The sequence below is a fragment of the Lichenostomus cassidix genome, chromosome 4 (assembly GCF_008360975.1).
Source record: "Lichenostomus cassidix isolate B80296 chromosome 4, HeHo_3.0, whole genome shotgun sequence".
Lineage (NCBI taxonomy): Eukaryota > Metazoa > Chordata > Aves > Passeriformes > Meliphagidae > Lichenostomus > Lichenostomus cassidix.
The window spans coordinates 36,764,663-36,777,028 of record NC_139484.1 but is presented as its reverse complement, the minus strand read 5'-3'; the positions used below and the strand labels follow the sequence as shown (position 1 = coordinate 36,777,028).

The following is a 12,366-nucleotide window of genomic DNA, read 5'->3' as shown; positions in this document are numbered from 1 at the left end:
GAAATGGAGCACTCTTTAATTATTTATTTAAAAATACAACAACAAAACCCCAAATCACTACTTGTTCTAGAACAGAAGATTTTTTCCTACATTGTTTTCTAGTTATCTGACTCAACCGAACACTGCTGTCTTCCTACCCTTCAGTAAAATATTTCTCATTATTACTTTCTGAAAATACAGCAGATTGGGGTTATCAGCTTGTGAAATATTTATCCCCCATTGCTGGAATTTTCAATATTTGATCTGTACTCAAAGGCAATTTTTAAGCTTTAACCAAAATCCCTCCAGCCCTCTGAGTCTTGAAAGAAGCTTGGAGGTAGGAGAGGGATTTGTGCCTTCTGTAAATCTAAAAAAAACATATACACACACCCACTAATGAGGCAAAGTTGCAAAGCGAAACAGCATCTTATATTAGACTGACAGAGAATATAAAGGCAAAACTCTGAAGCCTCAGATGAAAATTTTCAAGTATAACAGATACCCAAGTCTGAATAAGGTGCTTTTGGAACTTTTACCTTTTGACCCTTTGTGATATCAAATGCATTTTCTGCTTTCCTGAAATAAAAGAAGGAAAGCTGCTGCTAGCACAATTTATGGGGAAGTGAAAGTGTCTCTGTGGCACACCTATAGTAAAAGCTTTTAAAATCCAGTAAGGAGGAAGAAAAACTACTAAGCCCCTAAAATATATGCTGTACTCTGAATTTACTGAAGTTTTAGTTATCCTCAGTGTAACTCTATATCCACAAGAAAATTGCATAGATGCACAGCTGTCTAAGTATTCCAGGACTCATGGCTATTCTGCAAAAAGAAAGAGCCAAAAATTCCTATTTCATGATATTCAACTCAGTTGTATGGAAACATCCCATTATATTGATAACACCAAGAACAAAGGGCAACTTTTCCAGTCACTTAGTTTCAGTGAATAAATCTGAGTGCTCTGAATTGTTTTATAATTCCTACATTTGATTAGCGTAATAGCTACTTCACAATAGAGGGTGCCTTTGAAAAGAATAGTGTCAAAGAATCAAAGCTTCTAACCATTTTTAAATACCAATGGCCAAAACATTTTTCTTTAGCAAGGTATTCTGGTTTTGTCTGGCATAGTTAATTTAGTTATAAAATGCACACAGATCCATTCTATTTCAAAAGGGGTGTCGTCTTACTGTAACAGCACTTTGAGGTGCTTAAAAATGTCACCATGTTACCATCATACCTAAGATTGAGAAGCTGGGGATCTGCCTTTTGACATTGAGAGCAGAAGTAAGTCATCCTGTTATTGTCTCCTAAGCGACACACGGTGATGCTGCCATTGCACTCCCTGCAGGCTGGGCGCTTGTACACCCTGTAGTGTTTGTAGAGTGGAGACCCAGTTTTGCGGCACTAAAACAGAACAGGTTTAAAATCCAAGTCAGAGACTCAGCATAAACTTTATGTGAGTCTGAAAATAAAAAACCCTACATAAACAGACAACTCAATGACTAGATGAAGATATTTAAAAGAGACACTAATAAGGGCTACATCTGTATTTCACATTATTTTATGTAATGAATTGACAAATTAGGCATAAGTGTCTGCAATTCTCCACATATTGAAATAAAAACAGAAGAAAAAAAACATACTACTGAAGTGAAAGCAAATACATGCTAGGAATTGAGTTCAGCTGAACCAGCTAGCTCTGATTCAGCACCAGTTGTCTTTGACCTGGCACCTGCAGGAGTCTTCTTGAAGAGCTAATGAGGTCCAATCAATGCAGCACAGAAAACAAAACCACAAAACCAATAGCACCTTCTCTCTCCTGCAAAAGAGCCAAAAACACAGCACAGTGCCAGCTCAGACCTGATGCTACAATCTGGGTAAGTTAGTCTTCCCAAAACCTAAAGAACTGTGCAATGCAGAAATATTCCTGAGATGCTGTAAATGTTGTGTAGTGCTCAGTAAAGTTGCTCAGCTTCATCTTGGCCCTGGCCATGCCAGACAACCTGGCACTACGGTGAGCTCCCCAGATCCTGGCAGAAAGTCAAATTAAGTGCAGTGCAAGCCCAAGGGCATAGTGACCTAAAGAGCCTTCAGACAGCTGACCGGACGGCACATTTCATGAGACAATGCACATGAAGTCAGCATAAACACACTATAGCTAAAAGTGGCAAAAAAAAATCCAAACAAGAAAAGCCCAGTAGAGATGCAGCCAATTCTGCAGAGCCACACAAGTTTCTGCACTCCAATCACAAAACCTTGGGCTCAGTTCAAACGACAGCACAGCTGGCCCAGCAATACCAGCACAGCTCTGGCAGAGTTCAATAGCTCTAGCTCCATAATCCATGAAGACCCTTGGAGGTCTCCCAATATACAGGTGTCTTTGAGCACAGCATATTTGCTTCTGCTGTGCTCTTTTTCATCAGTCTTGCTGAAAGAGAATTCTTGTGCCAGTACAAATGAGTAATTCAATCAGAAGGAATTACTAACATATATTTGCATGAATATTCACAGCTGTCTCCACAAGGTTTTCAGTCAGTTCCTTAAGAGTAGCTTTTTTCCCATTCAGTTATGTAAAAACCAAAGAAAAGCAACAGCTTTTCACACAAACAAGATTTTTCATCTTTGCATCTGTAATGATACAGTATGATTGCTGCAAACAATCTAACAGTCCATCAGAAAAATTTCAGGCACTTTCATTCATATTAATATATTTTCGTTATGTCTCTAAGATGGGAGGAGAGGCTAGCCCTCTTAGAAGATTTGACTGGTGAATATTTGCTAAGCATGGATTACAAAAGTTTTCAAAATGGCTAAACAGAAAGTTTAACTTGTTTACTATCAGTCTAAAAGCTTTAGAACTTCTGAGTATTATAGCTGTTGCAGAACTAGACGGTCTCTCTTTACTGATAGACTTCACTGTGAAGTTTGGAGAAAGAAAACATTCCCCTAGCCAACAAACTAAAGTACTGTTTAGAGGGTTGAGGAAAAGCAGACATTTAAACAGACTATTAAACAAATTACAGTTTTAGCCTTTATGATTTTAGGAATGTAAGGTATCCTCCCCGTCACCTACCAAACAGGAATTCTTTTTAGCAGTGCTAGCTCCTTGCCTTTCATGAACATCAAGAGAGAGAAAAAAAATGTCATTACTGCTGTTCATTTCTTTGCATGCAGCTTAAAGAAACAAAACATAGAAGAATTAGGTCAAATTAACTCTTTTTCTACTGTGTAAAGTTAAAGAGCACCAGGAATTATCCAGTTTACAGGGCACGAAATTAAGTCCTATTTAAGTTGTAGCAGTAGTTGTAGAGAAACAGTAATTTATTGCACTTGAGCAACCAAAACCATTATTTCAGTTAGGGGAAAAAAGTTGTAAGAATTTACAAACTATTTAGCCAAATAAATCTAATTGCTATTTCAAGTTTTAGAAAGGAAGCCACATTAACTGTCTTCACCCTCCCCTAGGACAATCTCTAGTTCCCAGTTTGAAGAGTCATCTTTACGTTATCTTACATGTAACTTTGTGCTTAACCTACATCAATTCTGACATGTAGAGAGAGGCATAACAGCACATTCACAGGAAAACTGAACTGGCCCTCAGGCAGCATCTGTGAAAGTCTTTTGGCCAAGCTGTGCGTATTTTATCAGTCTTGACTACCTCTACCCTTCCATCATCTGACAATTCACAATTAATAGAGCACACAAACCAACATTCCTGTTCGTGGAAACACTTGCTTTGTTGCATCTTTATGATGTTTTCACCAGATGATCACACACAGCTAACATGCCAGAGTAACACTTTGGAAGTTTTTCAAAAATGTGTGCCAATACCTTATAAAAAAGCATGGTAAAATCACGTGTCATTTTCACCAAGTGACGTATATGCTCATCTGTCAGTTGGCAAACCTGTAAGAAAGACAAGAATCATTTTTAGAATATTATGATGCTAAAGGACAATGGCCAGAAAAGACCTATGAGGCAAGTGCACTTTGAACACTGATGTGGTTGGATTTCTTCATGTTGTGATGATTCCCCGACTTCATATTATATTATCATCTCAGTAAAACAGAACATGTTCACATTCTATACTACAAAAACTCACTGCTTGCATACCAAACAACATGCTTTGCCTCAACCAAGCAAAACATGTGGTAGAAAATTCAGTTGTCTTCCCCTACTGACCAAAGAGTTCACGATCACGTGAATCACATAGAGTTAGCAAGTCTCACTTCCCTCCTAATTTCCTCATGGATTGTAATTCGACCTATCATATGAGGCTCTTTCCTGTGAGAGATATTCAGGAAGAATATGTGAGCCAAAGGCATCACAATTAGAGAGACATATCAACCAACTCTATTTTTAATAAGAATTCAAATTTTTAAATCAAATTTTTCTTTTTTTCTGCCATATTGCAGGTAAAAGTAAAATCCAGATTGATCCTATAACAACTTTCGAAATACTGTGTTTAAAAAAAAATTCAGTTACTGATCTTCATCAGCTTCCATTTACATTCTATGTAATCTCAATCTGTTTTGCAAATATCTCAACCAAAGTTTCGAGACACATGCTTGAGGATCGTAAAACAGAAAAAGTATGATAAACAATGGTAGAAAAAACAATTGATGCCAGCAAGCAGGACAAGAAGTGGAAGAAGCAGCTCCAAAAATAATCAACGCTACCACATAGACTTTTTTGGGTAGTAACTGAACAAAGAAAACGTAAGCACTTTTCACTTTCCCTTATTTATGGGCTGTCAGTTTAATGGTAGCATAATAGGGTGCCAGACGTAGTCAGAATATGAAAGTTAATCAGCTCCAAGGAGTGCCATGACAAATATCTCCAGTTATAATGATAAAAAATTCATTTAGTGTCTAAGAATAACTTAAGAAATGACAGATGATAAAGCAAAGGTAAGAAGATAGCAAAATATTATATAAATATGTATTTACATTCCTTGGTGTCCTTAAAAACCATCTTGAGACATTCACCCACCTTAACAGCTGGATGAAGACCAGAATCAAACAGAGCTTCATTTTTTATGATATTTCCCACTCCAGGTAATACTGCTTGATCTAGTAACACATCACACAACATGCGGGTCTTCTGCTGCTTAATCTCATGTTCTGCTCTCGAGAAGCTAAACTTTGGAGAACAGACATCCAAGCTTTCCATCATCCTCACCTTCTGCTCACACTCAGCTGCATTTCTGGAAGAGAATATAAAATTGATTTTTATTTTAAATATATTCTAATATAGCAGTGTGGTTTTAAAAACTACACAATAAATTATAGCAGAACATTAAATGCAGATAAACAGAAACCATGAAAATAACAGTGACAGGAAGAGGCACAGAAATTCCATGACACCTCTTCCCAAAAGAGGTCAATGATACACACATGGAACATGCATCTGGTCTACCATACAAGAAATCATGTCATTTTGTTCCTATTTGAAAAGTATTTGCCAGCTCCTTGCTTTAAAACTACTTCCAAGATGGAAAGCCTATGTGTGTGTGTGTGTGTGCGCGTGTATAAAATATATAATATATAAATGTATTTTTATATACATATATTTCAAATAATCACAGAATTTTCTGAGTTGGAAGGATACCACAAGAATCATACAGTCCAGCTCTTGGGTGAATGACCCATATGGGGATCAAACCCACAACCCTGGGACTAATAGCACCATGCTCTAACCAACTCAGCTAATTATATAACAGATATATGTAGTAGTAGATTATTAATAGTAGATACAAAATTAAAAAAACATATATATTATTATTTAAGATATTTAATAGGTTAAGCATAATAATTTGAAAATAATACAGTACAAGAAGTCTTGAGCTTACATCAGATTTTGTGTTTTGTAATTTTAAATATGCTTATATATGTTAAATGAATTTACATGCCTCTTTCCACTCAAGAGCTTCAATCACTTTAAAATCAAGCCTGCTGGTATTTTTATTAGCAGTGTGAAGTACAATGCTAATGGGCATAAACATCTGCTTAATGTAAATCAGAACAATTATAAAAATTTGCTTTCAAAAAGAAAAAAATAAAAACCCAACCTTGGGAGCGTAAAAATTTGAAACCAGTAATCATGACAAGTTCTTTGCAACTCTTGTTAAGTAAGTGAGACTTGCATGGAAATTACCAGAGCAATGGGTCTCAGATCTAAGGGCAGAATTAAATCCAAATTTCCTTCCTGCTTTTGACACTATCTAATGAGACTATGGAATAGAACTACTTTAACTGTATGTAAGTTCTCATACAAAAGCAACAAAATTAAATTACCATACCAATAAATATGCTATGTTTAGAAAATTTTATTTTGATAGCATCCAAGCACTTAACAATTTGTATATGATTTTTCATTTTCCTCAAAAGAATGTTATAAAGGATATAAAAAACCCTGTTTGGTTAGTTTCCCTTTTACCTATATTCTAGTGTAACATCGAAGAAACAAACAGTATCCTCTGCAAGCTGTATCTCCAAAATTGGTTGTGCTCCATTTCTGTCTTTGCTTCCCTCAGGATTAATGCACATGGAACCGTTCATACCGAAGTGAATCCTCAGAAAGAAAGAGAGGTTTTATAGGTATTTTACCTTCACTATGGTTTCCAAGCATTACACCAGTCTATTTTTAGAAGCTATGAACCTTACCTAACCAAGTCACTATGTATGTACATTCATTTCAGCCATTACCAGTAACACAGCAACAAACTATCTGCTTACACAGTGCTCAACTCCCAGGGAAGAAAGAACCCTCTCCAAGTCAAAACCACTCTAAAACATAGCTGTTTTCCAGTAGTCTTCATAATTCATTATATAGAAGTCAAACCTGATCATTAAGTAGCACCATTTTCTGGTGCACTGACAATTTTCACTTGATATGCTGATCTTCCAACATAGATTCTTAAACCTCCAGGGAGGCTGAAAGAAATGAGGCCACTTGACCAGAAAATTTTCTGTTAAATCAGGCAGAAGTCACCTGGTATGGAAAGAAGGATTTCAGTCCCCATATTGCCAACACTGTTATCACATTGCAGCGACATCCAGTAACACCATAATCAAAGTAATTAGTATTTGCCATATGTTGTTTTCTGCTTTTCTTTGCCTACAACCAAGGCAAAACCTGCAGGTCAATTAAAAATTAATAAAAGAAATAAACTGAAAAATGCACAGATGGCAAACTGGAAGAACAGACTCTTTCAAGCATTCATTTTACAGATTACAAATGCTTGAAGATGTCTTAGGTTTTATAAAATATTCTACCAGGAGCTATGCTTGAGCAAAGGACAAATCTGACTATTGTCTCATACATTTTATTTATTATAAATTCACCTGGTACAATCAAGTCCTAAAAACCATAAGAGAGAGGGAATGTCCTATTACATTGTATATCAGAAAAAGTGTATTATTTTGCAGTTACAAGAAGATTTAACAGATTAAACTACATACATGACCAAAGAAATGCAATATCAGATCTGTATTTCCTTTAAGCCCCTTTCTTAAATTTCAGAAAGGACAGGCATTTAAATATTTAAAGGTGGGTTAAGACAACATGTCATTAAGCACAGTTTTAAAGTTAACTCTAAAATTTGAAAAAAAACCTGTGTCTTTCCAAAACACTCTTCTTACAAGTCAGTTCAGGTGATATAGTTGTTTCAATTACTTTTATCTTCAGTAGCCATTTTCAGTTCTCAAGTGCCATGAGTAGTACTGCACAAGCTTAACTAGCCAAATTTATTTTTAAACCTAGACAATTTTTTTTTAAACCAAAATCTTGCATTGTGCCAAAAAATGGTAATGCACTAAATGCTTCCACGAAGTTATTTTTCAAGATACAGCATTCACATCAATAGCTGATGGTTTCATTTACCAAGCTCCAGTATACTGTTTAAAAGAAACTTTAAGAATCACAACTATTAGCTATCTTAGTAACTTGTCAGTTCATTAATAGAAAAAATAATTGAAGCATCCCTACAAATTTACATTCAAAAGCCTTAAGAAATTAAAAAAAATTAATTCTATAGTGTTTCATTGCCTTTGATGTCCCAGAATAGGGCAAAACAGAAATTTTCTCATTTTAATTAAAAATAGAAAAGGATCTGTTATTCAATGATAACTAGTAGTAAGGAGTTGATGATTTCTTGTTGTTTTAAAGTAAAAAGGTGAGACTGCGTTATTTAGTGCTACACAATATTGTAGGGATCTGCATGCACTACAGTGCATGCACTGTAACTGTTTCGTCCCTAGAAAATACAATTTCCTGTTTGAAAAGAAGCATGTCAGAAAATAACTGTCCTTTTCAGATACCTTTACATGGAGTCTTAGAGTAAAACAGTAAATTATCTGAACATGTGACGATATCCAGTATTGCTGTACTGCAGAGAGGCTGATGAGAAGTTTGTCTAACACTTTCAAATCTCTGTAAGTGCCACTAGCAAGAACAAGATGACACCCCCCAAATACATTGTCTGAATGCATAGGAAGCCTTTTTCTCACTTCTTACCTCAAAGCCTTCTGATCAAAATACATAAAAAGTTCCTTTCCCAATGTCTCCACGCCCCTGTAAACACGTCCATCAAGGAAATCATGAGCAGAGATTCTCTCTTCACTTGCAGCAGTCTGAAAAATGAGTACACACACACAAAAATTAGAAAATTTATACTACTTTGATTCTAGCATCGGAACGTATTCAGAAAGCAGCTGTATGAAGTAATTTTCCAACCTGGACAACATTAACTATTTTCTCCTCAAGCATTCTACGAAAAACAATGGGACTATTAATCCACAAAGCAGTCACTATTGCTAATGCTATCATAACTTAGCTCAGTTTTTTTCCTAATTGAAACAATACATCTTTTTTATCGGGTATTTTACGCCTTTTCCTTTCACTCATGAATTTATAATAAGAGTTTCAAACTGATGTAAAATAAACAGGTAGTTTGAATATTAAAAACATGTCAGAGTATCAATTCTGACATTTGCAGATCTACATCCTTCTCCAAATGTTAATCATACGCTTTCAGTGTTCTGCATGGGGCATTGTGTATTACAGAAAAGCCTCCACTGAGACCACAGAGATATCTCTCTCCTCCTACTAGTTTAAAGTCTAATCTCAGAAGCAGGTGAGCAGCAAGTGGGATGCTACTAGAGGACAAGATAATTGTGAGATTTAAACAGTGATATTTTCTTGCTTAGCACATGAAAATCCACTGACATTATTAGGAATCTCTACAGATTATCTGGTCCAAACACCTAGTCAAAGCAGAATACACTTAAGGACAGGGAGCCCAGGGCCTTGTCCAGTCAACTTCAGAGCAGCTCCAGGGAGGGAGACTCCAGTCTCTTTTGGCCCTTGTTCCATGGCTTGACTATTGTTGTGGTGGAAAATTTTTCCTACTACCTAATGAGAATTTCTCCTATTGTGACTGGCATCTGCTGCTTCTCACCCACTGCGCACCTCCAAGAGTCTGTCTCCTCTGTATCCTTACAGGAACCTGCAGAGAGCAATGAAACCTCAATTCTACCAGTTTCTCCTTGTGCACTGTGTGCTTCAGCCTGCTGATCATACCAGGGGAGTCACTCAAGTTGTGTTCTTATCTTGCTCTTACTTGGGAGTTGGAAACTCAGACACAGCCTTGCAAGCACTGATCAGAAGTAAAAACCACTCTTCTCAATGTGCAAAGGCCAGCATGGGGCTGCTCCTCTTCCCTGGAAGGGCATGCTAGTGACTTGAACTCAGCCTTTACAGGACCTTTACAGGACCCTAGGTCATTTTCTGATGCAGAGCCATATTCTATTTAAGCAGCAGCCAGGACTGTGCTGTTGCATGACACATGTTCCAAGTGCAGGACTTGCAGAGTCCTGCAAATGCTGAACTTGGGTTTTTACAAGCCCTTTTTTTTCAACCTGTGACAGTCCCCCCAAATAGCACCCCAAGGTCACTTCAGACCCTGCTGAAAACTGCAAGCAGCAGATTCACTGTCATCATAGCACTAACTGCAAGGCAGATACACATATCAGTGCTTCAATCACAGCACTCAATGCAAATATGTATGAAAGCAACTCCTGCAAACCAGCAAGGCTTCTGCTAGTTAGTGACATTTCAGAGCTACCCTCTCTGCAATTTCCCACTATATTATTACCTTGAAATGATATACATTTAGAGATTTTTATGGCTATTACTCTGTCAAGTAAGAAAATAAAAATATTTCTTGCATAACATCATTTACTTTGCCTGTTATGAAAATAAGAAAAATTTTGCTCCCATGTAAACAGTTCATGGTTTCCAATAAAAGTATTAAAGTCAGTTGCTGTGCAACGAAGTTCATTTTAAGTCGCTCAGGTTTGTTTAACGAAAACCAGAATAAGAAATTACTGAGATGGAAAACTAATTTGTCTTTTCAATTATTTAAAGTTAAATTCATAACAAAGTGTAATCTTCAGCAGTTGCCAAGGCTTTGGCCATGGTTAGCGGCCCTTGTGAAATCTAAAAAGTCCAAGACCCTTACAACAGTCATTTTCCAATGAATAGTCTGCCCTGAGGTGACTTTTACTGCACAAAATGATGAACACTAATCTATTTGAGCGAATGAGATTCCTTTTTGAAACCTTAGGAGTATAACTCCTTACTTCAAAAATCTGTCCTGAAAGACATTAACCTATAAAGGCTAATCTTAACACATATTTCGACAGCTATATCTTGAACCACTTTCTTTCCTAAATTGTTTCACTGAAGTACTATCTTATTGTGCCTTAATCACAAACTCCTACACTGCTTTATTTGCACTGAAAGTGGGTAAAAATTCCCCAACTTTCTGCCTGGAGGCATCCAGTATACTTACCTGGGACACATGCAATATACAGTTTCTTACAGATCAGCAAAACCAGGCATGGAAAAAAAAGATACCTTAGCTAGCTCTGTAATCAAAATAAAACTGTACCTCCATGCTCATCAGCCAGGGTCTCTTTACTGATACCCTGATTTCTCCATCCGCTACAAGGTCTCATGAGTCTCAGCAGCTTTGTACTAGTGAGCTATTTTATGCTGCCAACGAAGGGCTAAAAACTAGGAGGGAAATTACATACTGTGTACACTGAAAGCAGATGTCACACTCTTTACTTAAATACTTGGTCTAATTAAAATCACTTTGAATATAGTTATAGAAGTAAAAGCCCCCTTTCTCCAGGTCAACATGAACCTTTCTCATGTTTCGTATCGATTAGAATCAGAGCATAGCTTGGTTTGGACCTTTAAGATCAGCTAGTACATGCAAAGACTTAGGAGATTATGAAAAAATAAGATTAGTAATAATTTTCCTTGTATTTAAGGCCTCCTCAAGCAACAATATATTTTGCATTTTATCCTAAGTGAACACGAGTGATTCTAAGATTTCCATTATTCCTTAAAGCTCCTGTTTTTACAGCTTCAGCATCGCCTTTACACATCTGACCTGCTGAGACCTACTATGCTGATGAGATGAATATTTTACAAGTTAAAGACGCTATTCGCGGATGACACCCACTGCCACCCACGGACGGCAGGAAGGCACCACCCACCCTGCTGGGAGCTGCGGCCGCCAGCCCCGTGTCCTCGCAGCCCGCTGGCTGCTGCCGGCTCGCTTGCTCTCACCTACAACCCGGCAGCATTTACCACCGCGGGCAGCCGGGAGCGGAAGCGTTGTGTCCTGCTTGCCCGAGGTGGCTGCGCCGCCCTGTCCCGAACGCTGGGCTGGGCTGGGCTGGGCCGGGCCGGGCCGCGCCGCTCCGCTCCCCCGGCCCCAGCCCCACGGCTTCGTCCTCACCGCGCCGCTCCGCTCCCCCGGCCCCAGCCCCACGCTGCCGCCCTCACCGCTCCGCTCCCCCGGCCCCAGCCCCACGGCTTCGCCCTCACCGCGCCGCTCCGCTCCCCTGGCCCCAGCCCCACGCCTCCACCCTCACCGCGCCGCTCCGCTCCCCCGGCCCCAGCCCCACGCCTTCGCCCTCACCGCGCCTCCCCGCGCGGCCCGCACGCTCTGTCCGCGGCGCAGGCGCGCCCGCAGGCGCTCGGCGCAGAGCGCGCAGCCCGGGCCCTCCACCATGGCCGCCAGCGCCCTTCGAAACTCCCGCTCGGCTGAGGGAGGGCGGAGCTGTCCCGGCCCGACCCACAGAGCCGGCACGGCATATCCTGTTCGCTTCCCGCCGAACGGCAATGGCTGGGGTCCGCCAGTGCCTCATTGGCTCCTAGCCGCTCCTTGGGGCTGTTTGCAGCACTCGTGAGTGCATCTCCTGCTAAGACAGTCCACAATCAGAAATTAGTTTCAGCTTTTAAAAAGTCGGTATTTAATAGGTTTTTGCCGCCTATCCAGCTTTACAGAAGTAAAATGCTCCTGTCCCCGCC

General features: G+C 39.1%; 1 protein-coding gene across 5 annotated transcripts in view; it reads right to left on the bottom strand.

Moving 5' to 3' along the window:
* The window catches only part of NEIL3 (nei like DNA glycosylase 3), a 28,478-nt gene extending 16,352 nt beyond the window's left edge, over positions 1–12,126 (bottom strand). For 2 of the 5 annotated variants that reach the window (XM_085058716.1, XM_085058717.1), the window contains exons 1-6: positions 11,975–12,124; positions 8,494–8,609; positions 6,415–6,549; positions 4,969–5,182; positions 3,808–3,882; positions 1,214–1,380 (exon numbers count right to left, since the gene is read on the bottom strand). In XM_085058716.1, the coding sequence (XP_084914842.1) occupies positions 1,214–1,380; positions 3,808–3,882; positions 4,969–5,182; positions 6,415–6,549; positions 8,494–8,609; positions 11,975–12,067 (800 nt within the window). In that variant the 5' untranslated portion in view covers positions 12,068–12,124. Of the gene's footprint in view, positions 1–1,213; positions 1,381–3,807; positions 3,883–4,968; positions 5,183–6,414; positions 6,550–6,856; positions 6,970–8,493; positions 8,610–11,546; positions 11,676–11,974 lie in introns of those variants that run through there. The other 3 variants (XM_085058715.1, XM_085058718.1, XM_085058719.1) reach the window with 3 other exon arrangements.
* Between the last annotated feature and the right edge of the window lie 240 nt (positions 12,127–12,366).